The sequence below is a fragment of the Rhopilema esculentum genome, chromosome 21 (genome assembly GCF_057945365.1).
Source record: "Rhopilema esculentum isolate cy_ngs chromosome 21, ASM5794536v1, whole genome shotgun sequence".
In the NCBI taxonomy this organism is placed as follows: Eukaryota; Metazoa; Cnidaria; class Scyphozoa; order Rhizostomeae; family Rhizostomatidae; genus Rhopilema; species Rhopilema esculentum.
This window is the reverse complement of record NC_142835.1, coordinates 5,508,753-5,527,719: the sequence shown is the minus strand read 5'-3', so window position 1 is coordinate 5,527,719 and position 18,967 is coordinate 5,508,753. Positions and strand designations below refer to the sequence as shown.

Here is an 18,967-nt window from a genome sequence, read left to right as displayed (position 1 = left end):
ACTCAAATCAAATCAGACTCCAAGAAAAAGATAAGAGTTCTTCCTATCATTCTGGCTAAAGGAAAAATTATAAAACGAAAGAGAAACAGATAACTTTGATTCAGCGACTATTTGCATGATTTATTGTCCAACGTACACATTTATCTAGTTGAGACTTGACCTAAAAAATTATACATTGCAAAATGGTCTACCTATCTAGCTTCCATACTACTACCGTTCTACATGCAATTAAAGTGGTGTTAGCCTTGCCTGATCGATCAACTAGTGCTTGGTAGGGTTTCAGAATGCAAGATCCTAAAATTCACAAAATGAACGTTCAGCCCAGGACACTAGCAGATTTGCTTTTGATATGAGGTCGGGATAAGCATATGTAATGCAACCTCCCGTTGGTCTGTTCTTAAAAAATACAATCTGTTTCTAGTGTACTTTCTCTTGGATTACTGTCGTCGTTTGACTGATGAAAAGTTCAGTGCTCGTCGTAATCCTCATCGTCTCCATCACGCTTCCTCTTGAGTAAATTGGGAAACGTCTGTGCACTAGCAGCAGTTTCTTCCATCGACGGCAATGACGTCACAGTGCTGGATTTCGGGGCCTTCTCGGTTTTAATCAAAACATCTTGCCTTTCGACATTCATTCCCTTGTTCAATGGCTAGAGACGTATAAGAAGAAGTCAATTTTTCAGGTCTCTAAAATATGAATATATATGGATAGTTTTGGCTTAATGCAAGTGTCTCAATAAAGGTACAGTGTCTCTATGGCAGCAAAGCACAGACATCAAATGGCCAATTCATAAGAATACATCTGGCAAAGACAAATTATGTCTGAAAAAGGCTGCACATTAAAAAGAGAAATAAGAAAGTTCTCTCATAGCAATCTAAAGATAAAGTTTGTCTGATTATGCACCCTTTAACTTATTCAAAGAACAAATCTTTGTTACAATTTTTAACAAAAAGGATTTTGGAAGGTCCAGTAGGCAGTCATCAGAGATCATCTTTGTCTTCGGTCAAAGGAACTGCTCGTTGAGAGAAAGGACCTAGTTCTATTCAAGAAAATATGCAATGAAGACAATTTGAAATATCGGAATTGGACAAGCTTAACCTAATTTAGGGGAGATCGCAAATTAGCAACTGGGGGAGGGGGGGACAGCAAAATTGATAAAATATAAACATCCAGGGATAAATAAAAAACAAGACAAACGTTGAGTGATGGACGGGGTTTTCCTTCATTTGCTTTCATGACATTTTGCTGAGCAAGCGAAGCATTCACAAGCCTTTGGTTTGCCAGCATGGCATCTCTCGCAGTGGAAATTCCTTGAAAACAAAGCGAAGCAACTCATGAATATTTCTGATATAAAAACAAATACTTTGTCATGAATTAAAAACGCACTTCTCAATACAAATTCCACTCAGGCATTGAATGTATCAGTAAACTTCTTTGAACCAGTCAAATTTGGTATACGTTCCTAAGTATTTAAACATAGCAGATATCCTTATCCTCTAAAGCATGCCTAAAGCAGTAATGTATTTTTCTGAGATGTGATAAATAAATATGAGAAATACACAAGAAAGAATAAGAAGATTGCATCTCTATCTTCTGTGAACAGAAAGAGAATGCTGACAATGCGAGAAGGCTTTTTGTCTAGAAAGTTGATTTCAGCCGAAGTATAGTGCAGCATGATGAGAAACAGGTGTATACATTTCATGGACACTTGATTAGGTACACGTGATCACGAACACGTGATCTTGAGCACGTGATCACAGACATGTTATCAATGCATGCTTAACGCGCAGCTTGATCTTACGTCATTCATAAAGCAGCAAATGAAATGACTGTTGAATTTTTTCATCTCAAGAAGTAATTCACTGACATACGATCCTACTTTCGTTTCAGTTGAAAGCTGTGGCCAAACTGTTACTATAGTGGCTACAAACTGACAAATGTTTCACGGTAATAAAATATTAAAGGTCGACAGAACTGTTGTCAAATGGTCACCGCAGGCGTGCTCGGATTAGCAAATTAGAAAAGTGATGTTCTTTGAAAAGCACATGTTGAAATGCAATGCACGATAGAAGGATGGTCTGCATTCGATTTAGTTCAAAGTCTTGCTACAAACAATACTCAATTTTTCCTAATAACTAAACAGAATTCTGGCAGTGGATTCTTTTCACTGTCATATTGCTGATAGATTTAAATTGCCGCAGAGAAAGAGATCGGCAGAGGATATCTTATTAAAGAAATACGAATGGTAGAGTGGGGAATATTAGGAAAAAACTTAATCGTAATGGCAGTTGCACCTCATAACAAATGACAAATATATTTCGTATAGATAAAATAACTTAAGCCCTTTACCAGATTTGATGGCTCCTATGCTCTGCGGTACTAAGCCAGGAGTCTTTTGAGTGATGACGTTCAATCTGTGTGTGCTTGGTACCTAAACAGGATTAAAAAAGGTTGACATTAAGCATTTTTGTCAAGAAGGGACAAGACTATCTATGTATGAACTTCGGTGTTTTTAGAAAGAAGCTGATTTTAAATGCTTGGTCACGGTAAGAAAACAATTCTCCTATGGTAGGTCTCCTTTTTGGAGCATACAAGCTATCAAAAGCAAGGTTACCATCTGGGTTCAATATTTATACACTTTTAAGAGGTATCAAAAGTATTTCTAGGTTTATTTAAAATAGTTCTGAATCTTTATTTCGATTGTTTGTATCCTTTCTTATTTTACTTGGAAGTTATAAGATGTTTCTCAGTTATTTCCAATTATCTTTTTAATTATGTAAACCTACATCTTAAAAATACTTCATCGTTCTTCTAGCTACAAAATACACAAAGTAGATACCTTTTTCTGTGCATTCGTTCCAGATTTTAGTCTATAATTACAGCCAGTCAGGCAATATCGATCAGGAGGTAACCGCAGTCCGCTTTTTTCTTGTATCAGTGGCAATGGTTGCCCGTTTTTCATCCTTGCAACTTCTAGCAGAAACTACAAATGAATGGCTACTTAGAGTGATATTGCACAATGAAAAGCACTGCGAGAGTATTCGTTTTATTTAACGAATAATTTAATAAAAGTATGCAAAGTAGATCATCGGAGGCCATATAAGCAAATGAATAAAAAAGTGCGAGCGGTAGCACGCTCACTGACTGGTCGATAGTTGATTGACAGGCGGCGTCGATTGTCTTTCAACTCCAATACAATTTGCTGAACATTGGCAAGAAATATATGCCAATAGACCATGAGCTATCTCTATTTCGATGATAAGACAACTTCAGCTATCGGCTCAACCTGGCAGTATTGCCGGTATGGAGTTAAGCCTTGCATTTTAGTGTTAGGAAGTAGCTCATGGTAGTAGTGCGATAAAAATACACTGACGAGGCAGTCCTCGTGCTGGGCATTGTAAAAGAAAAGTTGTGTTGTGAAACAAAAGAAGAAATAAAATGATGAGGAAATCATATTTGAAATATGATATAAATAGCAGTAATGCTTTTAAGAAATTTAAACTTGCAGAACGAGCGTACTTTCCTAAAATTTAGGGTCGATTCAAAGAAGATCCGCTTTCTTCATGAAAAATTGCTAACTAAAAACATTTTAATTTAGACAGTAACGAGCACATCTTGAATAAAAATATAAAATCAAATTAAGCAAATCAAGCATCAAATAACAGTTATGTGTCCAAGAAGCTTCTGATTTCCTACATATCTTGAACTACATCAAATTTTTGCACACACAAATGCAACGATAAATATACATCTTACGCTTTTAAAACATAGGGTAATTCGAGGGAGAGGTATTATCAAGAATTATGTTTTGGACAGGAATCTTCCGAAAGGGGGCGTAAAAGAGGCCTGAGATGTTAAGGAGATTTAGGTCTTTTGTTGAGAAGACGCTATCGGCCTTTCTTGAATAGAGAGAGCAAAACAGAAGCTTTCAAGTGGATTTAAATTGAAGGTCACTATAAAAAAACCGGTCCACGTTGTTGATTAAAATTACGGGGTTATCCATTTTTGGATCATATTGAAAAGCATGTACCGAGGCCACATGTCAATCATGTTTTGAAGGCATCCTACCCCTGTGTTTAGAACATACTACACAGCCAATACAAGGAAAAAAACTCTTTATTACCTGTGCTTTACTAAAAGAAACTGAAAAAAAAATATTAAGGAAAGGGGACAAGCAAACAGTATACGCAGAACAAATAAAAAGGGAACAGAAAACCATAAGGGTCGTGCAAAAGGGGAAGCCAAGAGGATAATGGCCTCTACACGACATATTTTTAATAACTTATTAAGAACCTCTTTCAAATCAATGCGTACTGTCATGGAACTGTCATGCAAATCTGCAGGGCATGACGTATATGCTAATAGGATAGACATTGGGGAAGGAAAACAAAAAGGAACCTTGCAAACTGCAATTAGTGATTTAAAAATAGGATGTGGTTGCACATCTGCTTCAGGGCTGAAACTACTATAGTTGAATACAACAAACTCTGCTATAAGGAAACTGTATCAAAGGCAATTATCTAAATGAACGTAGGGCAACACTGACGCAGGTGGGCAACAGAAGAATAACAAAGGCGTTGGCTGATGATACGCAGCCAGCACACGTTGCAAAAATAGTAAATGAGGCAGAAATGAATGCCCTTGGTGAGCACAGAACATACGCCCATCACTGCAAATGAACAAATAAATCATTTTAAAAGCAACAGCTGACGACAAACTGGAGAATGAAAGTCTGAAATGTATAATTCATACATTGGAATTCATACAGCCACTGCTCTCAACCACTTGGAACTTCAAATAAATTGGAATAAACTATTAGCGTTCTTTACCTCTCTTGGTGGTGGGGATGTGAAAGAATGATCGAGTTTCCTCTCAACTGCCAGTTTCACGTCATCAAGATCGATCTGCTTCTTAGAGGCATGTAGAGAACAAACTCTGGCATCTTCTAAAACATCTGTGATATATCCTTCATTAAAACAATGAGATACATTATAATATATAATAGCACAAAGCTACAATATAAAGCACAAAAAATAGATACAAAGATGAAACATGCATCTGAGATTGTATAAAATTGTGATTAGCACATTTTCCTGAATGATAGGGTTACCAGATGTGGAAATAGTCAGAGCTAATAAACATTAAAATAAATCAGCTAATCTACATTTTTGGGTATGTTACATAAAGAGGCGGCATAGAAAAGAGGGCTATCAGAGAACTGGTAGAAAAAAGAAAAGCAGGGTGCCAAACTATCTTGGTTTGTCTTGCGAATAAATGCTAGTTTCATTTGATGGCTGTGCTTTGCAGGTTTGAAGATCTCACGGTATTAAAAAATTTTGCTGCGTGAGATACCCAGAACAGCACTTAAAAGATGACGAAGGAAATAGTCTTATTGTAATAATGCAAGGCTTTAATATTTATAAATTATTGCTAACAAAATTTTTTAGTAGACAGTTTTTCTTAAACTGCATCAGTTTATTCTATGCTTCTTTGCATGAGATAAATGAACAAAGACTGCAAGATTGCTAATGGATTTAACTGAATGAAATGCTCATAAAACCTTTTTAAAATATTATATGATACTATAATATAAATTCATATGATATTATAAGTTGATTAATTGTGAGCAACATCAAAAGCCTTGTTTTTTTAGCTATAAAATTAACAGCTTCATACTCCAAGACATAATATAAATTAACAGACCTCCCTATAACTGTTTTGTACCTGCGAGCACAAACTGTTTTGCAAAAGGTGCCTGCAAGACTTTTTTCGTATGTAATGCGTAGGATATAAAATTGTTCAAAATAAAGAGGTAAAGTAAGGTTTAATTACGCAAAGACCGGTACATTTTCAAAGAACTACTTTAACAGAAGATTACTTAAGAATGATGATGGTTTTATAAACAAAAATAGCATTATAGAGTTTAAACAAATTTTAGCTACTGACAAAAAGGGAAAATTTCCAGCGATTGTGTCCTTAATTTTATCCGAGCAACGAAGGAAAGGGCAGTCGGTTTTATTGCTTGATATTGTTTGCTACTATAATTAAGGATACTTTCAGTTTTTTTGATATTTTAACCATTAACAGCAATCACAATTTCCCTCTTTGCACGCTCCACCTAGATTGGTAGTTTCTCCTGAATTTTTTTTACACGTAAGCCTTCAATCAATGACCGATTCAACAGATAGCATGCTGCAGCAATGCAAACAAAATAATAATCATATCAAGATCTTTTGACATCTTGTTCTTGCTGTAAAGAAAATATATTCTTTTTGCTACATAAATCACTTTCAAAAAGCGGTTAAGCTAAATATTAACATAATGGAACTTGTAGCTGAATTGTTTCTCTAAATTCTTAAACAATCTTTTGGTGGTACAGACTTGAAAATGGCTTTGAAAAAAGCAAACATTTAGTAAACTAAAGCATTCCGTCTGACACTATTCAGAGTTTAAAACATCAGAACATAGATCGAAAACTCTACGCTAGGAAATATATATCATATGCCCAGTTGTGGATCGAAATAGGCCAATCAGAAACACGAGCACATGACTGTTGAGGTTGACCAATCAGTGCCGCTTGCCCATTGAGAATGTAACCAATGGAGTGCTAAGGTGAAAACGAACTCCTTTTGTCTACACAGTAGCGATTTTTTCGTGCTTATGTAGATAGACTCCAAAACTGCTAGATGGAATGACGATCGGGCTTTACCAATAATCCAAAACATGTCACCATTATAGTTTTTTGCACAATCTGGCTTTTCCAATAAATGCTGCCCAATAGCAGAATCGCAGGTTTTAGTTGCAATTTCAGATTTGCAAGATCGAGGTGGCTGTTCTCTTTGGGGAAGAGTTTTGTTTCTAATGCTAGACGGAATATTTTGTTTTAATCTTTGGGTAGTGCGTCCTACATAGCCAGAATCACACTGGCACAAAAATTCATAAACAACGGAACTTTTTTGTGTGGTAGGAACGCAGTTCTTTTGAATGGACAGAAGGGCCTTTTTCGTAATGTAAACAATAAGTGGGTTGACTGCAAAAACAATTTGTAATGGCCTGTTTTATTTGACTTTCAAAACGCAGGGAACTGTTATTAATCCAGGGTAGGTTTAGATAGACCAAACACTTTTGAGGACCAAATTTTACATCAGCCGAAAAAATTTCCTATCTTCTCCTTAATGTAAACTGAAATGACACCCTCTGGGTAGCCGTTCTCCAGAAAGATCTTAGGGTCATTCCATGTCAAATTTTATATAAAAGTCATGAATTGTCACCCACCCTCTCAGATTTCGATGAATTTTACAATATTGATTCAGTCCCAGGGGAAACCACCTCACCCAAAATTTCAGCACAATAGGTTAAGGCGTTCCGGAGATACGGCCAGTCAAAAGTTGGCTCATTTTAGGGCGTGGTCCGCCCAAAATTTGTGCCAGCGATAAATAATAACATTCAAAGTCCTGTGAAAGTTTTTTTTATCACAATATTTACATCAAATTATCAACACAGTACATTCTGATAGTGCAGATTTCAAATATGACCACCAAAACATCAACAAAGCAAAGCGAGTTACTGAAAAAATAGGTTAAAAGTTTATATTAGACTTCTTAGATTTTGTGACTAGCCAATTTGAATGTCATTTTTTGCAAAGTCTGCAAAATTTTTAAGAATTGAAAATAGTACCAGCTGAAAGCTCTTGAATTGGGCTTTTTAACCATATAAATATTATCATTTGTATATTCAGCATTACTGAGATTATTTGAGTTATATAAGAGTAATAAAATTTGCGAAACTTGCCTCACAACCATTCTGTATGCCAAATGGCTGGCAAAATAATTGTCAAAACATATAGTATTTCTTTTAAAAAACATATAGAAGTAGATGCCTAAGATGAAAACTATTACTCATTTACTTCAAGATACCATTTCTTATGTTAAAAAACTTCTGGAATGTTTTGTTAATGTTGTTTAAATCAGCATGTTTTATGCTGTATGTCCTTCCAGTTGCTGTTACTGGAGCATCAATCTTCACCAAGAAATCATTTTCTGGAATGCAACAAACATCAGCTCTAGCTGGCCATACAAAGGTCTGTGCTGGGCCTGAGGGATGAAACAAGTTTACTTTTGCATCTCTTTCTTCTTTGTTTATCACTTCAACCATGCCAATCCACCACTTGTTATCATAAACGCATGCCACAAAATCATTCTCTTGAACATCCTTTAAGGTTAGAGCTTTGTATATTTCTCCTTTGAAATTGTGGGTTCCTGAAAAACTGTCATCTTCTGATGTACGCTTGTAAGCAATCTCATAGGGACCAATTGGTTCAAAGTAATGGAAGCTTCTTGTTCCTGGTACTGTTGATCCCAAGGCAAAACGGTCTTCCAAGCCCTCTCTGACTGACATCATTTCCTCTTTTGTTATAAAAATGAAACTGATGTTATTTATATTTTCACTGCAAAAGAGAAACATATCCTTTGCAGTTAAAATCTGTTGTGAAATTGGTCTTTGTAAACTTGCCCTAGCTGTCAGTCTCTTAACTGCTCCTCCGATGCCATCGCAGGGGACTTGCCATGGCTTGATGCAAAGAATGTCCAGTTTGCAGATAACCCAAAATCTTGCTGATGGAGTGTCAAGTTCAAGAAATTTTTGTAGTTCTTGTATTAGGAAGGACAACCATCAGAAAAATATTCTAGTTTGCATATTTTTGGCAATTTAGTTTTGATGACCTGTGTTAATTCTTTTTGAATCTGATATACCAAGCTGGTGTCATGTTCCAGATCATCTGATAAAATACAGAAGGAGTTCTGCATCAGTGTCTCATCTTCTTTGAAATATACAACAAGTGGGTGCAAGGTACAGCATGGTTTGCTCCAGTGGTAAGACTGGACCTCATCTTGCACCACAAAACTGTAGTTCTCTGCAAAATCACCTAATACAATAGCTGTATCCTCTCCAATTTGTTCTTTGCGAATCTTCAAATACCTTGCTTGACATTTTGCCAGATATGAATGTGAAGTCAATCTATCAATGGTTTTTACTACCAGGTCAATGAAACTTTCTAAATCTAGAGTCTGGCTTATAAGTTTTGTACTATCAGTACTCTGGCATTGCTGGAAAGATATTTCCTCGTCTGCACTTGTAAGAGTTTCACTTAGGAAATTTTGAAGATACTGTGTACCTGGGCAATCGTCACACCTATGTATCATGCAGGTTTTGCTATCTCGATCACAAACTATCATGTCAATTAAGTCTTTGTAGGTTTTGTCCAGATCTATAGCATCAACAAGCAGAATTGCATTTTGATGTGTGACACACACGCAAACAGAATGAGATCCCTTTGAATCAACAGTGATGCACCATTTTGGACGAAGGGAACTAAAATAATCTCAGTAATGCTGAATATACAAATGATAATATTTATATGGTTAAAAAGCCCAATTCAAGAGCTTTCAGCTGGTACTATTTTCAATTCTTGAAAATTTTGCAGACTTTGCAAAAAATGACATTCAAATTGGCTAGTCACAAAATCTAAGAAGTCTAATATAAACTTTTAACCTACTTTTTGAGTAACTAGCTTTGCTTTGTTGATGTTTTGGTGGTCATATTTGAAATCTGCACTATCAGAATGTACTGTGTTGATAATTTGATGTAAATATTGTGATAAAAAAAACTTTCACAGGACTTTGAATGTTATTATTTATCGCTGGCACAAATTTTGGGCGGACCACGCCCTAAAATGAGCCAACTTTTGACTGGCCGTATCTCCGGAACGCCTTAACCTATTGTGCTGAAATTTTGGGTGAGGTGGTTTCTCCTGGGACTGAATATTTATTGTAAAATTCATCAAAATCTGAGAGGGTGGGTGACACTGACCTTAAATTTGACATGGAATGACCCCTTAGTTAGTTTTTCAAGTTCTGAGTCAAATTTAGACTTGGAACAAATCATCAGTGCTCTATGTGTAAGCGTTTTGATGAGGCTGATTTTTCTTTGTTTTGGGCAAAACATACTCCATCGAGTGTATAACCCCAAAAATGTGGGTTTACGGTATACACTGGTGAAAAATCCATTGCCAGACTTTTCAACCAAAACATCTAGAAATGGCAAGGAGTTATTTTCTTCCTTTTCAAATGTAAACTGTAGGGCTGTGTGAAGGCCATTAAGGCGTTTTAGGAAAGTATCACACTCAGCCTCTGTTTTTAAAATGGTATATGTTTCATCCACATACCAAAAATAAACACCTGGCTTTGGTCGCAGTCAAACAAAAGTTCTTTATGAAAGCTAACAAAGATATTGGCCAAGGCAGGTTCCAGAGGGCTACCCATAGCGACACTATCCTTTTGTTGGTACATTTCATTGTTAAAGCTGAATCCAACTGAACATGTTGCAGTTTCCATCAGTTCAATGAATACTTCCTCTGGGAATGGTGGGATATTAAGCTTGCTCCGGTACAAAGCCTTGGCACATACTTTCATGGTCTCACTCAAAGGGACATTTGTGAAAAGACTGCTAATATCAAAAGAACACATGAAAGATGTTTCTTTTTTTGATGTTCAAGTTTTGCATGAACTCAGCGAACGTAAGAAAGTCCTTGATACAATGTTTTGAATATTTTTGGAGAACACGGTCCAATATTTTTTAATAACAGGTGGCTTTCTGAAGTTTAGAGAGCAGTTTGAGCCTCATCCCGCTACAAATAATATAAACATAACACATAAGAGCAGAAACATAATCATACTCATTTAAACTTCTGACTTTTGATAACAAGAAAAAACAAGGAATACAAGGTCTCTTCAAAAGCCTTTGCTTCAAATTCCTTGCATGATTTCGTAGGAAACTTTTGTTATCCGCAAATATCAAAATTATTCTTCTGGCGTTCCCCATGCAGAAAAAATGCTTTACAGTCTGGGTCTTTCAAAATAATCTCCCTGTTTCTAACTTATTTTAACCAACACTTTTTTTAAGTCCTGGGTACAACACTAATCATACTTACCTAATGACACTATTCAATCAATTCATATTATCATATGCGATAAATTAATTAAAAGGGCAATCAAGTTCTAGAATCATTCAAAGCCAGTCCCATATAGTGTTTTCTGTTTTATGTTTTGTTTTGGCTGTGTTTACAGATAAGCAAAAAATCGTCATAATAGAACAGTTTGCCTAACACAAAATTTCAAATGTGTGCTTATAAATTTTAACGCATTTGGGCATTTCCCTAATTTTGGCTGACCTCCCTGTTTTTCTGGAAGAGAAATCCCGGTTTTGAAAATGTTAGGTCTGTGATTAGTTTATTTTCAAAGGTTCATTCGGATACTTACTGTAACTAAATTCAAGCATCTGATTTATGACCCTTGGTTCGTATTCGCTGACTCCCATTTCTTTTAATATTGATGCCATTACAAGGGCATCTTTAGGGGTTGTCTTCGAATTGTCCAATCCGGCCGCCATTTCTTTTCTCCAGGAACCAGAATGTTGTTGTTGTGTGTGTCTGACCTGTAAACGAGATTTTCATCAATGGCGGCGGAACATGATGATCACGGTGGGATATTAGTGCCTTGTTCAGTTTCGACAAAAGAAGTTCTATTAAGACTAATTGATGATTTTGAAAATATAAGCAAGTATGTTGTTTATTTTCGTGCAAGTTTTTCTTAATCTGCAATTATTTGTATCTGATTTCGTGCTGAATAACGAATATACACTTGACCGGCAGCGGCAGAGGCGGCGGGGGAGCCCAAGCAGCCAGACTAGAAAATATGCCCATTTTTCAGGTATTAGTGAGAGAAATTGAGGTGCTCATTTTTAAAACCACGTCTATACGTGTTTATTTATATGTCAGGTGTACAAGTGTCATACACTTGTTTCTTTTTTAGAAACTTAACGTATAAATTAAGCATGTGTGTAGGTAGAGGACTAGAGGCTACTTTTTTACATTAACATCTATCAATTACTATCTGCCTTCAATATTGAAGATTCTGAAAGAGTGACAGGCCAGAGTGAGAGGTCATCAATATGTTTTCACCAGAAAACACTAAGCAAACACAAGGCAAAAAGAAACTTTAGACACAGAAAACACAGAACCAGAATCTGAACCTGAAAAAACATAATTTCCTTTTCTAAGCATATAAAACAAAGAAAACCCCTTGAAAGAAATCTAACAAGCTTTTAGTGAAAACTATAGAAACATCAAAAGGTCTCATTGTTGATAGCGGTGCCAGTGTTGAGTCCATGTAGCTTACATGGGAAATATCTGGCATGGATGGTCTGTTCATTATTGGTGTATATCTGGTGTGGGCTTTACATGGATTTCATGCTGGTAGCAGCCAATATATGCACACCCAAGATCAAAATGATCACAGAAGTCTGGAACATCTAGCCTAGGTTGTTTTTGTGCTCTGAACAAGCATACTTTATGTGAAAAAAATTAATTTAAATCTGAATAGTCGAAGCCTGATCTGCTGTTACTATTTGTCCAGTTGTATTTTTGTAGAAAATTTGATAAATTTTTCATTGAGCTTAGCTGATTGGAAGCCCATTCCATTTCAAATGTATTCTGGTAAACCGTGTAGCACACTTTTGCTTGCATCTGAAGAAAATATGATCAATTTTCTGCACAACACTTTCATTAAAGACCCACTGACATTCGTAAGATCAGAAAAAAATGTCTCACTTTTCCAGTCTGTGTTTGCAATCAAAAAACCTTCCCCATCAATTTTTTATTTGACTTTTTTCTAGCAAGGAAAATTAGATATAGGACCACAAGCTAGACTTATTGACATCATAATTAAGAAATACTTAAAAAATGATTTCCTATTATTGAAATTTCCTAAACTGGGGAACTCAACATTGACTTTTGTTTCATCTGGTTATTTTATACTTTAAGTTTATTCAAAATTCTACTTTACTCAGCATTATTTAAAAAAAATTGATGCAAAACTATTGTGTATCCAGGGTATGTCAGTTTTTAAGCTCAACTTGAAGGTAGGGCACCACTCAATGTAGTGAAAACAAATGTTCTTCCAATTTTCTTAACTTTCTTAATAATCTTATCCTTGTCCCACATTTACGTTAAAATTTCTAGATTTGGTTTTCCATTCTACAAAGTTTTTAGGTTTTCTTCTTTTGACATCGGATATCTGCATATTCACCTTTCACCAAACCATTTATGTAATCCTATAGATGCATTCTTAAAATATAATGATTTTCCAAATTCTTCAACAGAGAACTTATTGACAACATTGCATCAGTTGCATCACAGAGGGGACCAAAAAATGATCTTATTCAACATGTGTCAGAGGTAGGTTTTTTTGGAGAAAATTGGCATATCAATCAATCTTGATCCATCCAATTCTTCAATCGTAACATCAATTGTGATAAAACCCTTTTTCGGGGAGAATCATCAAGTATGATAAGTTGGTAGCTACAAACATAAGTCTGCAATGTCTAAAGTAGGTAGACCTCATTCAATGCCGCTACGTAGGTTAAGGATTTAAATTGTTAGATTAACATATGAATAACATGGCTTGTACCAAACCATTTTGACAAAAAGGCATTGTTATTTTGTAAATTTTACTTTAGTACAGTGTGCATCTGACTATAGACTAAAGTTCTGAGAAAGTTTGTTTTGTTCTGAGCATTTACCTTTTGATTCCAAAGACTGTTGAAAAACTCATTGAAAAGGACAAAGAGATCCAAATGGCAGTTAAAGTAGGTAAGTGATGGCCAATTACAATTTTCAGTATTGTATTTTGCCATGTTTATGATGCACCTGTTTTGAGGATGCATGTAATACATAGTTTTTATTTAACATTTTATTTACACATGTTTATTGCCTTTTTCGTTGTTTGTTTTTTAAAACAAATGCTTGTTTAGTAATAAAATGTTATGATACTTAGAGCGCTTTTGAAGGAAATATTTTCCTCATTAGCCAAAGGTGTCACTTTGCAAAAACATCCAACATATGGCAAACTATAACCCAGTATGGAATTAATAAAGCAAATATTTCTATATGGTTGAACCCAGAGGATGCCCCGAGTCTAAGTAGGCTGAATGCAGCTTTAATTTGCAAAGTTTCCTGAATATGCAGGGCTGATGAACAACAGTTGTTGAGAAAATTTGAGACAAAGAAGATTTTTACATCCCTGTCATTCTGTTTGCCAATTTTGATTGTAGTGGTGCACCTGTTTGGTTTGACCAATTTTTCCACCCTAGATTTAGCTTCTTTAGTATCTTCTTTAGTATCCTTGAGTTTATTTTATTTTGTCACTTAAAAATATATGCTTTACAAATACTGAGAAAGGAGGATGCATTCTATACTTGGCAAGGTGTAGTTGGAACTATTTTCTTTGAATTTTAACATACAACGTGTGCATCTTATACAAGAATGCATCTGATACATGGCAAAATATGCTATTTTCTGCTACTTTATCAACTATGTGTTAAAGCTGCATCTGTGATTGTCTTTATTTACAAATTTAATGGAAATGAGCCTGACAATCATGGTAATTGGTAATTATGCTATTTGATTAGCCAATTTTAAACATGTGTGATTCAAATATTATTTAAAATTATAAGGCTATTTTTGATTTGGTAACAAGGTTGCATAATTTTTCTACCTTAGTCATTTTTGCATTGAACTAGCATCACATGTGAAGTCATAAATCTGCATGCTGAAGGTTTGCAAAAAGGACCCCTTCACTGATAGTTGCAGCTATCAGTTAGTTAGTTAGTTAGTTAGTTAGTTAGTTAGTTAGTTAGTTAGTTAGTTAGTTAGTTAGTTAGTTAGTTAGTTAGTTAGTTAGTTAGTTAGTTAGTTAGTTAGTTAGTTAGTTAAAGTTAAAGCATTCAGACTGATTCTCAAACTCCTTAGTTGTTTCCAAATGATACCCTTTTTTCTTGAGCCTCAATTTCAACATAATCCCACTACCTTTTGCTAGCACCATATAAAGCACACAGATCATTTACTATAAAGCATCAATTTCTGTTCAGTTCAGAATGGTTGAGAAATGATGAAAAGCCCAAGCCACATCAAATTTAGAGCATACTGCTCCAGTGGTCACAATTGTGATAAAAGGCATTTTATGTTGCTTTATAAGGACTACTGAATGCCTTATTTTTAGGTGAGAAACAGATAGTAAAACAGCAACAAATAATACAAATCAAAGATGAAATATCACGAAAAGATCAGGAAATTCTGCAACTTCAAAGCCAGCTGAGAGATGCTGAACAAATATTGGTATGATGTTTTTATCAACAATTTTCTCTTACTTTACACAAGACCATGCCTTTGTTACTTTTTAATCATTGGTCCACAATCTCATTTCTGTTTATAGGCAAATGCTCTGTTTGAAGCAAAAAGAAAGCTAGATGCTTCCAGACAAGCAAATGGTGGTAAGTTTATTTGGCTTCTAAAACATAAACTTTTTAAGCTTGATAATATCACAGCAAATGAATGTAGCATAGTTATTTTGGTAATGAATGTAGTTTAGAGTGTTGTACCTTGAGTGAGTACAAAGACTAATATAGCTAAAAGATGACTTTGTACTTTGAAGTTGAATAAAATTTCCTTGTTTCCAGCATAAAATTTCACCAGGTAATGAGAATAGCAACATATTCTCACTTCTTTTTTGATTAAACTCAGCAGGCCTTGCCCGGAAAGGCGCTCGATCGAGTGCGCGCGCCTAGAGCGCACCCAAAAAAAGCCTTGGAGAGCAATTATAGAGCCCCTCAAAACGTAAAAACAATATTACCACGGAGCAAAATAATTTCTTGGCCTTTGTCTAATAAACTTGATCAAGCATAAGCTATCTTCCCAATAGACCGCAATATTATGATTTGCGTCAGATTACCCCTTGAGAAAAAAATCCAGCAAATTCAACGTTGGGTTTTCGATACCATCTTTAATCTAATAACCCTCTAATAACCACCAAGGACACAGGTCATGAAGCGTATTCTCCTGCAGATTTATTTGATTTTCGAGCAAGCGTTAATCTTCTGTTGAAGTATTATTTTCTGTTTTTTCTTAATAATTTAGAATCACCTTTGCAAATCAGAAATCACATTTCCATCCAAATTACCGCATTGCTTTTCAGTTTTCGTTTGCTTTCGCGAGTAGTAGATGTTCTAGTGTCTCTTATAGAATGGATAGCATAAAAAGGGAAATAAAATAAACGTGACTTAAAGCCATGCGTTTTCCTATATTTCTAAATTTGCATTAACATAGTGTTTGCTGCATGTTTTGTTATTTCATACTATGGTGCTTTTTGGTATCACCATTGAATTTCTTATTTAACACTCTTCCAAAGCTTTTGATATGAAGCTCTTGATCTTCCAAAGCTCTTGAAGGATGCTCTTAAGGATATTATATTTAAAGGTGCAAATTAGAGCGCCTAGAGTTTATAAGGGGCTCTTTTTATGGAGCATTTTCATTTTGCTTAGAGCAAGGCCTGACTCAGTTACACTCAACTAACCCATACTGTAGCCTGATTGCAATGCACAAGAGCATTTAGCAGGTTGCATCTATGGAAAGGGCACATAACTAAGAACCAGGAATGCAATTGAACCTCTGGATAGAGAGCCGCAAAATCTGTGTTAACACCTTGCTGAAAGATGCTGTCAAAAGTGCTGGTCTCAAACCCAAAACCATTGAATTATTAGTCCTATGCAGTAACCACTACACCACAGAGAACCATTATTGATCTGAAGCAAGTGCTATATTTGTTTATCATATATTGGTGGTTTCAAGACTTTTTAGTTTGAATGTTTCATTTTCAGTATCTTCTTCAATTCTGTTCTTCTTCAATCACTGTTGCCCTTTTGGAGCTTCCTTCAACAAACCAACTTTTTATAGTAGCCATTATTTAGAAATTACCATTCATTCACAAATGGTCCAATTTAACAGTTACTTAATCTCAGTTGTTATCTCAACTCCATTTCTAGCTTCAGTTTCATCCGAAAACCTCATCAAATTTGCCTTCAGGATAAGCAGTTCTAATGCTGTTGAAGCACCTTCTGATTGGCAACAAGGTAGGGCCTGTATATTTTTGTCAGTTATGAAAGCAAGCCACCTCTGTTCCAAATCCTGCAAATATATTCCTTCTTTTATTCAAATGAGAAGCTTGTAGGTAAACTTTTTCCTATATTGAAATGAGTAAAACAAGTTGCTATCATGAAACTCTAAACAGAAATTCTAGATACTGCTATATACTAGCAATAATAATAAATACTTTTGTTGTGGGAAATTGCAACTATGTTAATAAAATTTTACTGAATTATCTTCCTATATCTGTTGTAGAAACCTGTAGTTCTACATGATTTAAGGTTCTCAGCAACAGAGAACCATTTAATAGCATCCTGAGATATTTATTTACCTTCTGATGCATCCAATATTGCCCACTTTTTAGTCATATTTATCCCGACACCTCGAATATTGGTCTAATTGTTATTATTTTATATTTTCAATGGTAATTCAGGAGACCCAAGACGACCATATCCTTTAGATTTCATTATGCGGCGAGGCTGGCTGGGTCATATGTCCCAGCAGTCAAGAAGTGGGCTTTCAGCTGATGATGACTATTCACAAGCTCTGGATCCTACTTTGAAAGAAGATCAAACAGCTAGTTCAGTAGCAGCTAGCAATTCAAGTGAGACAACAAATGATATTTTAGGAACATCTGGTTCGTAATCTTACTCCTATTTGAAACGAAAGACTTTAAGCTGTTCAGATAGCAAACACAAAAAGGGGTCACTAGATGCCACAATAGGATTTTTTGTATCATTTAATAAAATCTATTTTCTATGCAATCTAGTCCTTACAGGCCTTAGTTGTTTTCACTGGCAGATGGGTACTTAAGAAATTAAACAAAAATGAAGAAAAAAGAAGCAAATGTATCAGTAAAAAAAATGTTTTCAACCCAGTCACTAATTGACCACAAAACAGGCTATTTATACTTGAAACTTTATGGAAGATGTAGAGGCTCTAGAGATAACATTGGTAGAGAAAACCAAATTATGATGTTAAAACCATAATCATTGTTTTTAACAAAAACAATATCTTGCAATATAGCAAAACTCAAACAAAAATTCTTACTGCATGGTTTTACCCAATTTCTTTTTTATTTCATATGAATTATTTTTCAGGTCGACCTAATAATCCTGGTGTATGGTCACTATCAGAGCAGACAAATGAAGTCTATCAACAAATTTTAGACAATAAAGTGAGATTTGAATATATCTTATGCTGTGTTGTTGAATAAGATGATGTTTAGTTATTTGCAGTTTAAGATACTTCTAAATAACTTTTGTGAAATCACTATGAACATGAAAAACAAACTTTTATTAAAAGATAATATCCAAGTACCATTAGATAATACCTCTCTCTTTTTTTTTTCTTTATATCATTGAGAAAATTACATTTTTGTTATATTCATAGGAGCAACCATATGCTATGGTATCTGCTAATGCCATTCAACCACCAATTTTCAATGGAGAAGAGAGGCCAGTAAATACAGATGATGTAGAGTTAATGTCAACTTCCTCTGATTCCTCATCCAGTGACAGCCCATAGTGGTACATAAGAAAGCAATCAATGGAATGTTTAGAAACTTCTGAAACACATATTAGGCCACGAGTAACTGTTTTTGTTAAAATTTACTTGTACATATATTTTTGCCCAAGACAGAGTTTCTAACTTTTTCATCTCTGTTGACAATGGAGGAATACAAGATACATAACAAATAAGTATCTACTAGCATGTATACACTAGAAGAATATCTTTCAAGATGTCATTTTTAGCCAGAACTACATGTAAGGAAGACCAGTATACTTGCTAATTTCAATATTTACCAATTAATACATGCTTTAACAAATCACAAATTCAACTTAATGTTCACAGCTTAAGCCGCAGATTGAAGATGCACTTTTTGCCACTGTCTACTCCACAATTCCATACCTCTTTCTCATAGCAAAACCAGCT

General features: G+C 35.1%; 2 protein-coding genes across 3 annotated transcripts; one reads left to right on the top strand and one right to left on the bottom strand.

Moving 5' to 3' along the window:
- Positions 1-94: 94 nt before the first annotated feature.
- Positions 95-11,474, bottom strand: LOC135684570 (transcription initiation factor TFIID subunit 9B). Its single transcript, XM_065200189.2, has 6 exons — positions 11,316-11,474; positions 4,830-4,966; positions 2,840-2,983; positions 2,350-2,431; positions 1,198-1,310; positions 95-649 (listed from the first exon to the last, which is right to left on the bottom strand). The coding sequence occupies exons 1-6, from the start codon at positions 11,443-11,445 to the stop codon at positions 467-469; spliced, it is 789 nt and encodes a 262-aa protein (XP_065056261.2). The 5' UTR covers positions 11,446-11,474; the 3' UTR covers positions 95-466.
- On the top strand, positions 11,465-18,670 carry LOC135684568 (mediator of RNA polymerase II transcription subunit 4). 2 transcript variants are annotated; one of them, XM_065200188.2, is made up of 9 exons: positions 11,465-11,615; positions 13,216-13,291; positions 13,651-13,705; positions 15,114-15,229; positions 15,327-15,384; positions 16,933-17,019; positions 17,466-17,636; positions 18,133-18,209; positions 18,425-18,670. In XM_065200188.2, exons 1-9 carry the CDS (start codon positions 11,512-11,514, stop codon positions 18,557-18,559), a joined length of 879 nt encoding a protein of 292 aa, XP_065056260.1. In that variant the 5' UTR covers positions 11,465-11,511; the 3' UTR covers positions 18,560-18,670. The 2 variants fall into 2 exon arrangements, with proteins under 2 accessions (XP_065056260.1, XP_065056259.1); XM_065200187.2 differs by having other exon boundaries at positions 17,466-17,669.
- Positions 18,671-18,967: the final 297 nt, after the last annotated feature.

Bases quoted from the DNA above. Each gene is read 5' to 3' on its own strand.
- LOC135684570 (XM_065200189.2), bottom strand. From the start codon at position 11,445: ATGGCGGCCGGATTGGACAATTCGAAGACAACCCCTAAAGATGCCCTT. The intron at 2,432-2,839 runs GTATCTACTTTG...AATCCTGTTTAG, and splicing joins GAACGAATGCACAGAAAAAG to GTACCAAGCACACACAGATT. The intron at 1,311-2,349 runs GTAAAGGGCTTA...TTTGTTTTCAAG, and splicing joins CATAGGAGCCATCAAATCTG to GAATTTCCACTGCGAGAGAT.
- LOC135684568 (XM_065200187.2), top strand. From the start codon at position 11,512: ATGGCGGCGGAACATGATGATCACGGTGGGATATTAGTGCCTTGTTCA. The intron at 13,292-13,650 runs GTAGGTTTTTTT...TTGATTCCAAAG, and splicing joins TTATTCAACATGTGTCAGAG to ACTGTTGAAAAACTCATTGA. The intron at 17,670-18,132 runs GTTCGTAATCTT...ATTATTTTTCAG, and splicing joins TGATATTTTAGGAACATCTG to GTCGACCTAATAATCCTGGT.